Source organism: Schistocerca serialis, chromosome 2 (assembly GCF_023864345.2).
Source record: "Schistocerca serialis cubense isolate TAMUIC-IGC-003099 chromosome 2, iqSchSeri2.2, whole genome shotgun sequence".
Taxonomy (NCBI): domain Eukaryota; kingdom Metazoa; phylum Arthropoda; class Insecta; order Orthoptera; family Acrididae; genus Schistocerca; species Schistocerca serialis.
In genome coordinates, this window is record NC_064639.1 from 785,921,543 (window position 1) to 785,940,758 (window position 19,216).

Consider the following 19,216-nt stretch of genomic DNA (forward strand, 5'->3'; position numbering starts at 1 on the left):
GAGAGGTTCTCCCCTCTGCAGGATCGGTGAAAAAACGAACACATGGAAACTCTGACAAGGAGAAGGGTCAAGATAATAGTACATGTGTTAAAGTATCAGGTATCCATGGTACTAGAGGGATCTATAGAAGGTAAAAACTGTAGGAGGAGATAGAAATTGGAATACATCCAGAAAACTGCAGTGGCACTGAGTAGACACATCCCTGTGTGAGGTCAGGATGGCTACTGAGAACCTTCGAAGTGTCTTAGATGCCAGTAAAACATTGTTACAATTCAATCATATATTCCCTCTCTAAATATACCGAGGGTCTCACTGAAGCCTTCACTGACCGTAATTATCCTCCCATCCTTGTACAAAAACAAATCTCCCATGCCTTATCTTTCCAGTCTCCCACCACCTCCTAAAGTCCCACAATCCAGCCATAGAGGAGCATTCCCCTCCTAACTCAGTACCATCTGGGACTGGAGCAACTAAATTACATTCTCCGCCAGGGTTTCAATTACCTCTCATCCTGCCCTGAAATGAGAAATGTCCCACCCACTATCCTTCCCACCCCTCCTACAGTGGTATTCCGCTGTCCACCAAACCTCCACAATATACTTATCCATCCTTACACAACCCCTGCTCTCAATCCCTTACCTCATAGCTCATACCCCTGTAATAGACCTAGATGCAAGACCTGTCACATACATCCTCCTGCCACCACCTACTTCAGTCCAATCACTAACATCACCTACCCCACCAAAGGCAGGGCTATCTGTGAAACCAGTCATGTGATTTACAAACTCAGCTGCAACCTCTGTGCTGCATTCTATGTAGGCATGACAACCAACAAGCTGTCTGTCCACATGAATGGCCACCGACAAACTGTGGCCAAGAAACAAGTGGACTACCCTGTTGCTGAACACGCTGCCAAACATGATACCCCTCATCTCTATGACTACTTCACAGCCTGTGCCATATGGATCCTTTCCACCAACACCAGCTTTTCTGAATTGTGCAGGTGGGAACTTTCCCTGCAATACATCCTATGTTCCCGTAACCCTCCTTGCCTCAACCTTCATTAGTCACTGTCCTCACCCATCCATCCCCCTCCCTGTACACATTCCAGCACTACACGGCTGTGATTTCACTACCAGACCCAATCTTTTAACTTCTTTTTATTTTTATTTCGCTCCTTTCCGCTACTTACCCCCTCCCCTTCCACACCTTCTCTCCTGCCCTCCATCTAAACTGCAACACTCCACTGTCCGCACTCCCACCATACTATCCCTCCCCCTCCCCTCCCCGCCCCAGCCTCCTCCTTAACTACACCCAGTCGCCACTCCCATCATGCACTGGTGCTGCAGCTCGCAGTGTAGTTTCAACTCTCTGAGACTGCAGACGTGTGTGTGTGTGTGTGTGTGTGTGTGTGTGTGTGTGTGTGTGTGTGTGCGTGTGTGCGCGCGCGTCTACTGCTGACAAAGGCCTTAATGGCCGAAAGCTGTGATTGTGAGAATCTTTTTATTGTGCTTATCGCCACTCAGCATCTCCACTATATGGTGAATAGCAACTTTCCTTCTCTTGTATTGTTATTTTTCACCGTCGTCTGGTATGATGACGTTATGATCAAAGTTTATGAATTTTGAAAACTTGTGTTAAAAAAGTGTAGATTCCAAGCCAGTATTGTGGAGGAGGCTATAACATTGTACATTGTTCTGAAGTAATCTGCAAATACGAGGGTTGGAACTTAAATAGTGGCAACTATTTATTCATAATCGATACCAAAGAGTTACATGTTTGCATTTGTTGGTGTCCAGTGTTGTGTAGAACCCATTGCCAGCGATGTAGTAAGGTGTAGTATACTGTTAGCAGAGCCCGTTATGTAGATGGTGAGAATTGAGCAGTCTACTGCCTGTCGAATCCCTGGAACAGTTCTGAAGTGAATGCCTCAAAGTGTTTCCTTCATCTTTGGAATCAAATCCGAGTCACAAGGACTCAAGTCCAGGGAGTATGGTGGATGGTACAGTACTTCCCAGTCCCATCGACCAAACAGAGCAGCCACAGCTTGTGCTTATGCGCTCACACATTGTTGTGCAACATGATGGGTGGGTTGCACAGAAAGCATTGCCACTTCTTTCGCACAGCTGGTCGCAGGTGATGCTCCAAAAACAAACAGTAATACTGTGCACTGACAGTCTGCCATGGAGGAACGTAATGCGTTAGGATAACACCATCACAGTCGTACACGAGAATCAGCATAACTTCCACCATACTGGGGCTCTGACGCACCTTCGACTTTCGCGGCGACCCATAATGATGCCATTCATTGGATTGGCATTTCAGCTTTGGCTCATACGATGTGGCCCATATCTCATCCAGTGTTATGATACAGCATAAGAAAGCCTCTCCTTCATGCTTATAGCGCTTCAAGTGCGTCTGAGCAGTGTCGTAACGCATCCATTTCTGCATTTCCGTCAAGTCATGCGGAACCCATCAAGATGCAATTTTTCGTATGCCCAGGTATTCCTTCAGGATGCAAAGCACAGTCATAGGCGCTAATCCGGTTTCATGGGCGAGCTCACAAAATGTATGGCATTAATTGCTGTCCACTAACGTGGCAACAGCATACACTACTTCTCCAGAGACGCTAAAACGACCAGCCCGATGCATGTCTGCCACAGTTTGCTGACATTTGTTGACGGCTTTTACCCAATGTGCCACTGTTCTGTATGGCAATGCCAATTCCCTGCATGCCTCCTGAAGGCCTTGATGACACCGTCATGCTGCACAACCTCTGGCACATTCAAACTTGATCCAACTCCATTGTTACTGTTTCGAAAACATAGTGACACTGTTTCATCAGACCGCTCACTCTCAAGTGACAGTGTTTTTCTTGATTGTGTGCATGCCGGTGACGTGGGATGGGTGAGTCCATTTGCTTGGAGGTAAGGTAGGTATGTCAACAACGTGTGCTATCAGCGACAAGAGTAGATTCCATTGCATAGTGTCTCCACAACAGGTTGCCACTATTTAAGTTCCAACCTACATATAAAACCCCACTCTCTGCAGAAATGGTCCATCTATTGCTCAACTACCACCGAGTAAGCGCAATAGAGTACTGCTCCACACACACAGTCTCCACATCGACACTAAATTAGCACAATTCAGCATCTTTTGTAGGCTCCACTTCTTCTTGGAACCTATTTACGACAGTTTATTGTCTCATATGAAACACATCTGACTGGTCCCCGACTGACAAATTAATGCGATGTTTGTTCTGCCCCATAGGAATCAACTAGTTATATGCAATTTCATACTTAATTCTGATTTCACTTGTGCGTTCCAATCAGAATTTCACTGCATACACATACCAAGTAATGCTGCACAACAGCGGACTTCTATTCACAGCATCCCATTGCGATATCTTGGAACTCGGATTTCAGTTCTCTGCACAACTGAAAGAAATTTTGAATGCCATTATCAAATGATTCCTTTTATGCATTGTAGAATTTCAGTTCTCTCCCAGTTAACATCCCATCTTATCAGTTCTTCTGGATACTGGCAACAATGAATTGCTGATGTCCTTGGACTATTTGATGTCACAGGAGCACCAACAAATCTCAAATCTCACTAGGTCAAGCTGCCACCCTTATTACAGCATTCTACCATATTTCACATAACATAACTGTTCCCACTGAGACTTCTGCCCTACTAGCTATTTTAATAGGGAGTGGCTATATACTAACACTTAACACACAAGCTACTCCCGCTTATTACATGCCTTTTCCAAATTCCAATGGACTGCACTGAGATGAAGTGCAAAAGTTAATGACAACTTTTATTTTTCAACTCTCATTCACTGTAATATTGTAACACAACACAGAGTTATTTTCTTTAATGAAAACCATTTTTATTTTGCATCTGTCTTGCGAATAGCTTACTTCTGTTATTCTTTCAAACATTAGTCATTTATTATTGAGCTTATCTCTCCACTTGATGTTTTACTGCCATGAGTTATTTTTACAAGGTCTGATAAGTCTCATAAATTTCCATGAAAGAATGGATCATTTTTGTTGTGTCTTCATGGTTGGTAAGCTTCATTATTCTAAGGATCATATAAAGAATTTCAACAATGTACAGCAAACAGTTCATTACTGACAGCTGTCTGAATTGGTCAGTGTGTCAACTGCAATTAAAAATGGAGAAAACCGAGTTTCATGCTATTGTTAAATGCTTTCATCTGAAGAGTTGGACTGCTGCACAAATCAAAACAGAATTGGATGAAGTTCATGTGGCCTTTGCGCCATCATTGAAAGCCATTTACTTTTGGATTAATGAATTTACATGTGTTTGGACATGCACTGAAGGTGAAGGACAAACAAAAAACACAGATGAATATTTCTCATAGTTCACCATCTGATGTGTTGGATGGCACTGCAAGCTATGAGCACACCACCTGTCTACACTATCACGACGTTATCCAGCCAATCAGATGCTGTTCTGTGGGTACCAAAGGGGGAAGCTTCACAGTTCAGGACTGTTAGTTTTAGTTCCTGATGAAGATGATGGTGGACATAACTGAAAGCTTGGAATTCTATCCGAATTTGACACAGCAAGTGAGTCAAGAAAACTTTTATGCATTTCAATACAATGTCTGGTAATGGTTAATCACAATCTGTAGAACTTTTTGCAGCAATGTGTATGAGTGTTGATGAAACCTAGATACACATCAGAGTCAAAATGGCAGTCAAAACAATGGACAAAGGCTGGTGAAGTGCACCGAAGAAGACAAATACCATTTTATCAGCTGGTTCTTTGTATTCAGAAGGAATAATCCTCATAGATTACTTACAAAAAGGCAGAATCACAACTGGTCCCTATTATGCCTCATTGTTTGATCACCTGAAACTTACATTGGCTGAAAAAAGAATAAGACTGGCACGCAAACAAGTACTCGTTCAACATGATAATGCAACATCCCCCAACAACAATGGCAAAAGTGCATGAATAAGGCTTTGAATTGGTTCCTCATCCACCCTAGTCATCAGCCTTAACCCTCTCTGACTTCTGCTGTTCCCTAAGTTGAAACTTTGCTGTGGTGGTAAGAAATTTGCATCAAATGAGGAAATAATAGTGGAAGTCAACAAGTATTTTCCAGAGTTTGACAGAACCTATTTTTCTGACAGAATGAGAAACCGGAGGGTTGCTGGATCAACTGTGTACCCACAAAAGGAGACTATGTTGAGAAGTACAGCGAGATGTTTATCGGTAGGGGAAAGGGGGGGGGGGGAGGGGGGCGGGGGGAATTCTTGCTTTTACCCGAACTATCAAATCACCCTCATACAGTCTTCCTCTCCAGTTTAAGTGAACTTCATTATCTCGCTTTTTCGATCACATACACTGGGGTCAAGGGAATTACCCTTCACATGTTTATTCTAATTGTAATTATTTGTTGATAAGGCACATTAATGCAATGAGAAGTGTCAAGTTTTGCAGTTGCCATTTTATACTTTTGTAAGTCAAATCCATTTAATTTCATATGACATTTTGGTTGATGTGCAGAAAGATTTAATCAATTAGTTGACTTTGGGCCTTGTGGACAGTCACATATTTCCAGTTTTGCAATTTTCTTTGGTCACTTAAAGAGTTACAACATTACTTAGAAGACTTAATCGATGGTGCTAACAAACTCTAAAAGTTGGCTTACAATGCTAGCATCCTACCTGACTACAGTTATAATTTTGTCCTACGATTTCAGTCTGTCTTTTATCTTCGGGTTGGCAACCAGTTAGTGCCACCCTGGTGGTTACCCTATCACCGTAAGCATGCTGGGTGCTGCCTACCCACACAGTCTTAATAAAAACTGACTGCAACCTAATGAGAAATCCTTTCAGTGTCATGTGGCCCCTATTTGATTACCAATCATACCAGGTCCTTTACATACGAGCTGATCCATGGTCAATTGTCAAAGATCTCGGGTGGCGCTACCCTGCTGCCTCGCTATGATGTGATGGAGTCACAACACTGTGGAAATTAAGGAGCATGCGACCCAGCTAAGGAGTCTCTGGGTCCTGTTGTGAGCAGTGATCTATGCGATGCCAGATGACTAGTGTCTGCACCGGTGAGTCTGTTGTGGGTTGAGGGACGACTGGGTGGGAGTTGTGCAGTGGCGCTCAGGCAGTTGGATGGGTGGTGTTGTTCCTTGGCCAACGCAATGCACCTTGCAGCGGAGTAACCATGATATCCATAGTGGATGGTTGCCAGACATGGCCTATTAATAGAGGTCCTGCACATCAATGATGAGAAACACCAAATGGAGCTGTCAGTCACTTCCCACATTAGTTGTCTGCTGTGGATACTTCGAGAGGTACGATTGCTGATGAAGAACAAAGCAACACTTCAGGTCATGGTGAGCATCACATTTGCATCAAATAGTTTTTCAGTGGCTATAGAACAAGAGGCTCATTTGAGATCTGTATGTTTAGGTGTGTGTCTGGGCTTTAAAGTTCCTCAATTTGACTGGCCCTAAGGCTTTTGTTGGGTTAGTAATTCATTATTTTAAGAATATATGTTAAACTGTTTAACATTCATTGTGTATTTGCCAAGACAATATGTTTTAAACATTATTAAGGTGTTAGCCCACTTATTTTAGTGTTGTTAATCTTTTTGTAGTTGAATTTCAATTTAAATGGTTATGATGCTTGAAGCATGTACTAAAAGATTACAGCTAGCTTGTAATGCCTTGTGGCTCTCTGTCAGCTGATTGTGGTTGAACAAAACTGAGGTTATGTAAGTTGCAAGCATTAAAATTCTACCTTAAGATAAAGTGTGCTTTCCATTACAGATTTTTGTTTGGCACACCTAGCCACAACTGTTTTTTAGAGAATATTAAGCTTTATTACTGGTTCTTAAACTTGCCTAATTTAATTTGATTTTCACTCCAAGATTGGCTACATAAGTTTCAAGCATGTCTCATTTTAATTATGTTAAGTGATTACTTGCCAGTGTATGTTTGTAATTTTGCTATATATATGTGTGTTTTCCATTTTTCTTGCACCCACCAGGTGTTACTGCATTCTTTGAAGGCAGTGGACAGCATGGGTGTAAGGGCTGTTTGTTTGGAGGCTATGCCATCTATTGCATTTCAACATCGCTGTCATTTGAAAATCCTGTAAATTATACAGACTGTGATTTGTGGATAATTTAGTGTGTGTGTGTGTACTGATCCTTCCATGACAGAACTGCACGTGTGTAAGTATTTTGTCCAGTAATACCACAAGAGCCACCAAGTCTTCTCTATTAATGTTAGAAATCAATTGTCCACCCCCCCCCCCCCCCCCCAAATACACACAATAAATATAAAAAGTTAAAAGATAGATCTTTTACTGAGTACCAATCAACTGTACTTATGTTCATTTATAGCTCATTCTGTTGTGCTCGATTGTGATATGTGTATCATCAACAAAAAGCCATCATCAGACACAAATTGAAGACAGTGTTGAATGTCTAGTCTATAGTCAAACTGTCACCAACTATATCACAAATTAGTGATAACACAACAGACAATAATGACTCGTGTGAAATGTGTTTCCTTCATTGCACAAACATTAGGTAGAAGAGTAACATCATCTGCAAAGGGGTGTTGATAGAGTGTAAGGGAAGAATGACAAGCAAATACAAAAGTGTCAATTCTCTCAGTAGGCACTAATTTTTTTACATAATGTGAATGAAACTGCTTGGAGTTTGACAAGACTACAGGTATATGAATACCAATGAAATCTCAAGCATTAAAATGTAAAACAATAAATTACTGGTCCAAAAATTAATGTCAGATGCAGATGTTCAATCTGACCACGAGGGGAGTAAAATTGCAGAAGACCAAGGATCAAATGGATGTAAGTAGTTTGTATTTATGCAGAGATGGAGAAAATTTCAGAAGTCAGAGTAGCATAGAAAGCTGCATCAAATCAGTTTTCAGACTGGAGACGACGACTTGTTTCTGTGATATGTACATCATCCACCATTATCACTCTAAGGATGAAAATGCTTCTCATCATAAAACTACTCAGTTAACACTGCATGCTCTTCAGTTTTCTGGGTAAAGGGTTTTGGCAATTTAACATTTATTTGGTGTTTAGCAGTAAAGAGTACAAGTACGAGTATTTATTACCAGACACTGCAGTTTCCACAAGACACAAGATCAGCATCTGGCGTTATATTTACCTTTCACATCAAAAATATTTTAAAAATAAGGAAATACAAGACAGAGAGGCAACGAGTAATGTGATAGGGATTGAGGATCATCCTTCGCAAAATAAATACTTACAAGACTTCAAGAAGTTTGCACAAGAAAACTTACAGAAATCAGAACCACACCCACAAATGGAACAATTGCAAGCAGATTAAATGTGGCAGTAAGACAGAACCATCAAAAGCTACATGCAATAACACGTAAAATTATGTAAAACTCTAAAAGCACGTGGATTTTGTACATGAGTAACACTTACCTTTCAAACTCAAGTACAGTATATTTACAAATTTAATCTACTGCACACCATGGAAGCTTAAATTATGTGAATGCTTCCCTTTGGTAGTTGACAAAAGACACTGGTAACAAAAAACGTAACTGGACTAGCACATACACACAAAGAACACTTACCCTGGGCCAGGGTAGTAATATGGAGGAGGACGCTCATACTCAGTAGACAGAGGAGGACTGTGGTAGCGAGGCACACCCCCGTTAGAGAAGTCCCAGTGTCTACACAAGCAAGGCAACAACATATGATGACAAAGTTTGCCAACTTAAAAAAACTGCAATACATTTAAACAGAAGCACCAATAATGTATTTTTCTTTTCTTTTCAGAGAAACAATTTGTAAACCACAATACAATAACACGACACAGTAACAATTAAAAAATCAGCAAAAGTAGCCCATAACAGGATAAGTAAGATGTTTACTAATTATACTTATTAAGTTCAGAAAGAGAGAAACAGAAAGACCAGTGTTACCTCAAGAAGATCTAACTTCCAGTACCAGGGCAGGGGAGGATGGAGTGGGGCAGAGGGTGACTGTCGTAGAGGACGACTGTGGAGGAAGAGAGGGAACGAAGGGGAGGAGAGTGTATGAAAGGAAGGATATGGGAGCATATGAAGGGGATGATGGATATTTCACATGTATAGTGCAGAGTTAAAGTGAATGCATTAAGTGGTACATTGTAAAACAATTAGCCAGACATTTACTATGAAGTTTTGCAATGTACTGAATCAACCATATACAGTGTGCAATATTTTATATTTTCAAGCTTTAATGATGACCAAGTTCAAAAGTTGAGATATGTGCAAAAGATACAGAACTGATAACACAGCTGTGTAATTTTTCATTGATGTAAATGTAATTTATGTCTGTTAATGAAACAAGCATACAAACAACTCAGTCCACAAGCACGATAATAAACACTTTCCAGAATCATCATCAACTGGAATAATGATGACAATTTGTCACTGATCTACGACACTTACTGCATTACAATGTCATATCGTCTTTAAAGAATTCGCCAACTGCATATGAGTATCTATTTAAAATAATTCTCATTTATTGTTCTGCCTTCAGTTGCACACTTTTTTTAATTCGATTACATATTTCGATCACTCTGGATCATCTTTGCATCTAAAGCAAAAACTAAATATGTACCATCCAATATTTTGCAACAACAGAAAAGAAAGAAAAGAAATGGAATGAAATGAAAAGAATTTTACATGTAGGTAGAATTAACCTAGCATTTGCATCAGGAATCTGTCTTGTCTACTCTGAGCAACATATCAGAGTACTGTATTTTGCAACTGCAGCCCATGTTTTAAATGGGTGGATGTTGCTGGTATTGGGGTAAGAGGGGGGAGGGGGGGGGGGGAGAGGGGCAGAGAAGGAGTGAGGCTGACTGGGAGAGGGGAAATGAAATGGGAAGGGAGTGATGGGGATGTCATGTGTTTATCAAGAGAGATTGTGCTAAAATTATAGAATGTATAATCACATTTCTGCAGTTAGTGTTTTTGTATTTTGCAACTGCAATCAGTGTTTTAAACAGGTAGACGTTGGAGGTAGGAGGATGGGAAATAGAGTGAGGCTGATTCAGGGAGGAGAAACGAAGCAAGAAGGAAGAGGTGGGGATGTGATGAGTTCAACGGGAGGTTGTGCTAAAATTATAGTATGTATAAATTTTATAAAAATTCTCGTTGAAGCACCAACAGTGCAGAACAATGCATATGTGAAAACTAGATGGTGTAAGACAGTGGTAAAATGGCACCCATAGCATCTCTGCCACTATCCCTTCCTCCCCCTCCCACCCTTGCCTTCTTTACCCACTCTCAATCCCATCTTTGCTCCATCAACAATGGTTTACATTTTACATATGCATTTTTCTACACTATTAGTGTTTCAATGAGAATTTTTATAAAATTTATACATAGTATAATTTTAGCACAACCTCCCGTTGAACTCATCACATCCCCACCTCTTCCTTCTTGCTTCCTTTCTCCTCCCTGAATCAGCCTCACTCTATTTCCCATCCTCCTACCTCCAACATCTACCTGTTTAAAACACTGATTGCAGTTGCAAAATACAAAAACACTAACTGCAGAAGCAAAATACAGAACTCTGATATGTTGTTCTGAGTAGACAAGACACGTTGCTAACACAATTCCTTAGGTAAATTCTACATTTATACACAATTCTTCTCTTTTCTACCATTGTAAAATATTAGATGGTAGATATTTAGTTTTACTATGTTTTAAATTTGAATGTGATCCTGAGTGAGCAAAACATGTAATCAAATTTAAAAAGTGAGCAACCGAGACACGACAATAAACAAGAATTATCTTAAATATCTTTCTGATGGCCAGTACAGTTTTTTGTGTCAGTACATTACATATTATTTGAATCTGATCAAACAATGGAAAATCCAGGATGGAATGTAACAATATTATTAAAAGGAAAGTTGCTACTCACCATATAGTGGAAATGTTGAGTCGCAGATAGGCACAACAAAAAGACTGTCACAAATAAAGCTTTCAGCCATCAAGACTTTCATCAACAATAGATCTCACACACACACACACACACACACACACACACAAATGCAAACTCAATTCACACATACAACTGCAGTCTCAGGCAACTGAAACACACTGCGAGCAGCAGCACCAGTCCATGATGGCATGATGGGAGTGTGTGGAGGGGGAGGGGGAGGGTGAGGGTAAGGAGGAGGCTGGGGTGGGGAGGGGGGGGGGACAGTGTGGTGGGTGTGGCAGACAGTGAAGAGCTGCAGGTAAGACGTAGGGCAGGGGAGAGGTGGGGAGAGGAAGTAGCAGAAAAGGAGTGATGCTGGAATGATGGCTGTGTAGTGCTGGAATGGGAACAGGGGAGGGGGGGGGGGGGGGGGAAGGGCAGAACGGGTGAGGGCAATGACTAACGAATGTTGAGGCCAGGACGGTTACGGGAATGTAGAATGTATTGCAGGGAAAGCTCCAGTCTCTCATCAACTCTGTAAGTCCCACCGTCTGCCCACAGAGGAGCATTCCCCTCCTATCTCAGTACCACCCAGGACTGGAGCAATTGAATTATATTCTCCGCCAGGGTTTTGACCACCTTTCATCATGCCCTGAAATGAGCAGTGTCCTGCCCACTATCCTTCCCATCCCTCCCACAGTGGTATTCTGCCATCCACTGAACCTACACGATATACTCATCCATAAGCCCCTGCTGCCAATCCCTTACCTCATGGCTCATACCCCTGTAAGAGACCTACATGCCAGACCTGTCCCGTGCATCCTCCCACCACCACTTACTCCAGTCCGTTCAGTAACATCACCTATCTCATCAAACGCAGGGCTACCTGTGAAGCCGTCTGTCTGTATGAATGGCCACAAACAAACTGTGGCCAAGAAACAAGTGGACCACCCTGTTGCTGAACATGACATCCTTCATTTCAATGACTTCTTCTCAGCCTGTGCCATATGGAGCCTTCCCACCAACACCTGCTTTTCTGAATTTCACAGGTGAGAACTTTACCTGCAATACATCCTATGTTCCCATAACCCTCTTGGCCTCAACCTCCATTAGTCACTGTCCTTACCCATCCTGCCCCTTCCCTGTTCTCATTCCAACACTACACAGCCATCATTCCACCACTTGTCTCCTTTTCCGCTACTGCCATCCCCACCATACTATCCCTTTCCCCTGCCCTCTGTCTAACCTGCAGCACTTCACTATCTGCTGCCCTCACCATACTATCCCTCCCCCTCCCCACCCCAGCCTCCTCCTTACCCCCATCCAGTCACCACCACTCCCACCATGCACTGATGCTGCTGCTCGCAGTGTGGTTTCAGTTACCTGAGACTGCAGTCCTGTGTGTGTGTGTGTGTGTGTGTGTGTGTGTGATCTATTGTTGACAAAGGCCTTGATGGCCAAAAGCTTTATTTGTGACAGTCTTTTTGTTGTGCCTATCTGTGACTCAGCTTCTCCACTATATGGTAAGTAGGGACTTCCCTTTTCATAATAATATTTGAATCTGATTATACAGTATTTGAGTCATACTATACTGATGTTCTGGCTTACTTTGAAACTTGCCCTACTACTTTCTCCGAATTTGTACTTAAGGTACCTGCTTTGGAAGCAGCCATTCAATGTCATCAGCAAAGTGAAGTCGGTTCATGTATGTTCCATCAAAAATGAATATAGAATATTTTTTTGCAGTTCAGAGATCTGAAAACTTCCTGCAGGGCACACTGTTGATCTTGAAATGAGTTGTAGGTTATCACAACAAATGTGGAAGGTACAAATGGAACCAATCAACTTTATGTGACATTAATAAATTTCAGTCAGTCAGTCTTAAAAATTACATATTATAACACCAATGAAAATTATTTCATAGTAACTTCACATGGACATGCAGTAGAAATGATGAATAAACAACTAAAGATAAAAATATTTATTAGATTTGAAGGCTGTTTAGTTCTTACACAAAAAGACAGGACAGGTTCAATAGGATTTCAACAATTAGTAGATGATTCTTGAAAGAGTGACAACATGTATCATCATTTTGTAGCGCAGGAAAGACAATCAGTACAACTACAAAAATTCTGCAAACTTTGCACACTTTTGGGTTTGGAACTGAGATGACATTTTCTATTTACACCATACTCTGGCAACTTCCATAGCTGTCTTCATCAGGCGTTAAGCTTAAATTTCATTGCTTTCTGTTCCAACTACCATATTTACTCGAATCTAAGCCGCACTTTTTTTCCGGGTTTTGTAATCCAAAAAACCGCCTGCAGCTTAGAATCGAGTGAAAAGTAAGCGGAAGTTCTGAAAAATATTGGTAGGTGTCGCCACAACTAACTTCTGCCGTCAAATATATGTCGCGCTACACAGGTATGCTTTGCAGGCACAAAGATAAATACTGGCACCAAAACCTCTGCGTCAGTAAATAAATTAAACCAAAACCTCTGCATCAGTAAATAAATTAAAAGGTAGAAGAACGTAAACATAATGCCATCTATTCTTTCGTGTTTGCTGCTATTTCATTTAAATCCTGTCTGCCTAATAAACTACGAAACTAGAACAGCAAACGCGGAAGAACGTACATATCATGTCATGTTTATATTCGTATTATTCTTATGCTGAATAGCGATACAGTCAGAGAATAAGCACGGCAACTGACTAGATTTTTAAATCTAAGATGACCCTAATTTCTGTGCAGAATGTAATGTGCTAAAGAGTCGTCTGCAAAGGTTTTCAAACGGAGAAAATTCCTCTCTCTCTCTCTCTCTCTCTCTTTTTTTTTTTTTTTTTTTAAAATTGTAAGCTGCAGTAGCACGCACAAAAGCAAGCCTTGCCGCGAGCAGCAACAGGTCGTAAACACGCACTATCAGAATGTAACAAACAATGCATGACACAGTACAATAATGCATTTTCAGCTTAGAGTGACATAAACACCTATAACAAAGAGAATGGCACTTATCAGATCAAAGCAAAATAAGCAATCAATTCAAACCAGACGAAGCACGCGAAAAAGGAAGGATACCCGTATAAATACGGACGGAGCGCCTGGCACATAGCAATGGCTACCTGGTAAAGCTTAACTGTTAAGCTTACAACTCGAACCAAACTACTGTAGCTGTATCTTCATCCATTCGGCCTCAATTGTGTTTCACGTTACAATGGACCAACTGTTTTTCGGTTTGGAGGGGCGGTCTAAAACTTTTCTCTCACCTTGAATTTCGAGTCTCAAATTTCAGGAGCGGCTTAGATTCAGGAATTTTTTTTTCCCTTGATTTTGAGTCTCATTTTTCGGGTGCAGCTTAGATTCGAGTAAATACGGTACAATCAAAATGTGAATGGTACACACTGTATGCCGCCATAGCGAGTCAACATCAAATGATGCAACAGTCAATATTAAAACAAGTCAAACAGAACAGAGATGCCAGAACGCAAAACCCTTTACTGAAAAGCATCTTAATAGATATTTATCTATAAACAGAGGGAAACTATTGACTTTTTTAGCATAATTTTAGTAAAGTGAGTGCTAGATTGCAGACTTTAGTAAAGCTAAAACCTCTGTCCCAGTTGACTGAATTATCTGCCACTCTAATCTCAACGGAATGGGCTGGGAGAAAGTTTTTCAATCTGCCGGTGACATTACACTGAATATGGGATATTGCAGAGATCCTGAAAGTAAGTTAACCATAAAGTTTTTCAAAACTGACTCTTTTTCTAGCTCATTCAGTAGAAGAAATGTTATTTATAATAGTGAAGATGAACAAGTGATCATAGCTCTTGAGGCACCCACTTTAGAGCCCATGTTTACTGGACATTCTTTTCCTGTTTTTGTCCATAAAGTGATTCTCTTAATCGAAGCTGAAATAAGAGTTCATCATGAAAAGATTGTCTAAAGTACCCTGATGGCTTTTGTTACACATGTTAGTGATGAACACTCTCTTCAAACTAACAGGTGAACATCACTGTCTTTTTCAAGGAAGTACATTGTGCATACTTCCCAATTCACTTTGGGTTTCAAGATAAGCCTTGAGCTCTCTGTGATGTTTGTGAAAGTTGCGTGGAGATCCTAAAGCCTAAGACAGTGAAGAAACAGAGAAAGGAAGAGTTTAAATTTTGAAGTGCCTACAGATAGCAAAGCACCAAGAAACAAATGACGACTGCTACTTTTGTGTTGTGAATACAAAAGGCTTCAATAGATACAAAATACAGAAGTGGAAGTATCCAGATCTGGAGTCAGCAAGGCAACTTGTGCCACAGAGCATAGATGTTTGTGTAGAAATGTTTAACACTCTCACAGAAACTTCACTGTTACATCTTCAAGAACAGAGCTGAGCTAGTAGCAGTAGATCTGAAGTTGAACGAAAAACTTCAATATCTTATAAATTAAAATTATCTTACATGCCTAGAGAAAAGAGATTTCTGCCATACTTCAGTGAAGATGATGAACTTATACACTGCAAAAATATCAGTGAACTATTTATCAAAATGGGTTTACTATAACAGCAGCAAACCAGGTTCTCCAGAAGCCTGAAATTTGTTCTACTACACAATATTAACTACTATGTGTAGTGTATAGGCTACTTGCCCAGCTGACCTGCAACCCCTCTCACACCTGAGATATGTAAGGTTCTAACTCAGAACAGGTTACATCAGCAGACGACAGAACTTCCATCATGCATGCTGACTATCCAGCAGGTGGCAGTAAGAGCACTGCTAGGGCTCACTGGCCCCATGGACCTGTTTGCTTTCGCAGGTCCCATGATTACAAGCAGTTACTACAGTATCTCTATGTGGCCTGGTGTGACAATGCTCCATGCCAGTCTTCCATCTAACTCTGGGCCTGATTCCACTTGCACCTGCAGTTCTTCAGTCAGATTCTCAATCAGAATCTTCCCAATATACAACACCATGCCTCACCGACCACCACTGATCGAGAGAGCCACCAGTGTTCACCCACATCATCGCCAGACCTGACCTCTGCATTGGAGACTATTGGCGTGAACAATGTTATTTTGTTCTACTTCTAAATGAATATACAGTATTCAATATTCTTAATTAATATTCAAATTTGACTGTTTTGTCATTATGACCTTCAGCCTAAGTTCAGACTTGCATAAATCCAATGCTAATGGCAAACTTTCACAAACAACTGCATTGATTAACTTTTCTCCAAAGGAGGAGTATTCTTGTTTATGCACTTTCCAGCAAAACTGTTCTGCATTGTTTACCGGGGCTGTGTTCTCATCGTGCCTCAACTGGTGCAAGACTTATCACCACATCTCGATTCCAATTGTTTGCTCAATAAAGCTGTGAGAGTTATATGAGAAAAAGTCATTATGGCCACACAAAACTTTTATCATCACCAGCGCAAATGGGCTGTATGTGCTTATTTCAGATTGTGAACTTTTTGCATTGGCTAGAAAGCAGATATACAAAATACCCATGTTTCATATGCACATGAAATAGAAGAGCACAACAGAATCATTGGAAGGCTTACAAGGGTAAACCTGTCAGTGCAGTAAACATCACAAATGAACCTTTGGTTGACAAGGAGAAAATAATTCTCTCAGCACTGTATATAAAACTATATCAAATGAAGCGGTCTGTGAAGACACTGGGTAGAAATGGAAATTGTTTCTACATCTACATCTGCATCCATACTCCACAAGCCACCTGACGGTGTGTGGCAGAGGGTAAGCCACCTGACAGTGTGTGGCAGAGGGTACCTTGAATACCTCTATCAGTTCTCCCTTCAATTCCAGTCTCATATTGTTCGTGGAAAGAAAGATTGTCGGTATGCCTCTGTGTGGGCTCTAATCTCTCCGATTTTATCCTCATAGTCTCTTCGTAAGATACACATAGGAGGGAGCAATATACTGCTTGACTCCTCGGTGAAGGTATGTTCTTGAAACTTCAACAAAAGCCCTTACTGAGCTACTGAGCATCTCTCTTGCACTGGAGTTTATCTGTCATCTCCGTAACGCTTTTGCAATTACTAAATGATCCTGTAACGAAGCCAGCTGCTCTCCGTTGGATCTTCACTATCTCTTCTATCAATCCTATCTGGTACAGATCCCACACTGGTGAGCAGTATTCAAGCAGTGGGCAAACAAGTGCACTGTAACCTACTTCCTTTGTTTTCAGACTGCATTTCCTTAGGATTCTTCCAATGAATCTCAGTCTGGCATCTGCTTTACCTATGATTAATTTTATATGGTCATTCCATTTTAAATCACTCCTAATGTCTACTCCCAGATAATTAATGGAATTAATTGCTTCCAGTTGCTGACCTGCTATATTGTATCTAAATGACAAAGGATCTTTCTTTCTATGTATTCGCAGCACATTACACTTGTCTGCATTCAGATTCAATTGCCATTCCCTGCACCATGCATCAATTTGTTGCAGATCCTCCTGCATTTCAGTACAATTTTCCATTGTTAAAACCTCTCGATATACTACAGCATAATCCACAAAAAGCCTCAGTGAACTTCCGATGTTATCCACACGACCATTTATATATACTGTGATTAGCAACAGTCCTATGACACTCCCCTGCGGCGCACCTGAAATCACTCTTACTTTGGAAGCCTTCTCTCTATTGAGAATGACATGCTGCGTTCTGTTATCTAGGAACTCTTCAATCCAATCACACAATTGGTCTGATAGTCCATATACTCTTACTTTGTTCATTAAGCAACTGTGGGGAACTGTAGCAAATGCCTTGCGGAAGCAAGAAACATGGCATCTACCTGATAACCCGTGTGTATGGCCCTCCGAGTTTCGTGTACGAATAGCGCAAACTGGATTTCACACAATCATCTTTTTTGAAACCCATGCTGATTCCTACAAAGTAGATTTCTAGTCTCCAGAAAAGTCATTAACTTGAACATAATATGTGTTCGAAATTCTACAACTGATCGACGTTAGAGATACAGGTCTATGGTTCTGCACATCTGTTCGATGTCCCATCTTGAAAACAGGGTTGACCTGTGCCCTTTTCCAATCTTTTGGAAAGCTGCGCTCTTCTAGAGACCTATGGTACACCGCCGCAAGAAGGGCGACAAGTTCCTTCGCGTACTCTGTGCAAAATCGAACTGGTATCCCATCAGGTCCAGCGATTTTAATTGTTTTTCTATCCCTCTGCCTTTATTTTGATATCTACCATTTTGTCATTGTGTGACAATCTAGAGATGGAACTACAGTGCAGTCTTCCTCTGTGAAACGGCTTTGGAAAAAGACATTTAGTATTTTGGACTTTAGTCTGTCATCCTCTGTTTCAGCAACATTTTGGTCACAGAGTGTCTGGACATTTTATTTTGACCCACCAACTGCTTTGACATAAGACCAAAATTTCTTTGGATTTTCTGGCAAGTCAGTACATAGAAATTTACTTTCGAATTTGTTGAACACCTCTCGTATATCCCTCCTCACACCACACTTCGCTTTGTGTAATTTTTGTTTGTCTGCAGGGCTTTGGCTATGTTTATGTTTGCTGTGAAGTTCCCTTTGCTTCCATAGCAGTTTTCTAACTTGGTTGTTGTACCACAGTGGCTCTTTTCCATCTCTTACGATCTTGCTTGGCACATACTCATCTAATGCATATTGTACAATGGTTGTGAACTTTGTCCACTGATCCTCAACACTATCTGTACTTGAGATAAAACTTTTTGTGTTGAGCCGTCAAGTACTCTGAAATCTGCTTTTTGTCACTTTTGCTAAACAGAAAAATCTTCCTACATTTTTTAATATTTCTATTTACGGTTGATATCACCGGTGCTATAACCACTTTATGATTGCTGATTCCTTGTTACGCGTTAACTGTTTCAAATAGTTCGGGTCTGTTTGTCACCAGAAGGTCTAATATGTTATCGCCACGAGTCAGTTCTCTGTTTAACTGCCCAAGTATATTGTGAGGGTACAAATTTGATCATGTAAATTATGTAGCAAATGTCACCAAAAACAATGTTCGAGTAACATATAATCTAGTGTGGCTTGAAACAATTACATTCAGAGTTACTTTGAGTAATTAACTGTAGAATGATTCTACATTAGAACAGCTACTGCTGGTTGGTAGTTTGATGATAATTCAGAAGTGCCTGAGAGTTGGATAAGCTACACTGTGTGGCCGATAAAACAGTAACTGACATGTGTATGCATGTCAGCTCGCTGGTTTTGGG

At 40.8% G+C, this 19,216-nt stretch overlaps 1 protein-coding gene across 5 annotated transcripts in view; it reads right to left on the minus strand.

The window, feature by feature from the left end:
• Positions 1–19,216, minus strand: part of LOC126458007 (prominin-like protein) — a 517,920-nt gene that overhangs the window by 35,257 nt on the left and 463,447 nt on the right. For all 5 annotated transcript variants that reach the window (XR_007585562.1, XM_050094783.1, XM_050094784.1 and 2 more), the window contains one exon: positions 8,642–8,740. Coding sequence is in view for 4 of the 5 variants with exons in the window: in XM_050094783.1 (XP_049950740.1) it covers positions 8,642–8,740 (99 nt within the window). In the remaining variant the exon portion in view is untranslated. The remainder of the gene's footprint in view (positions 1–8,641; positions 8,741–19,216) is intronic.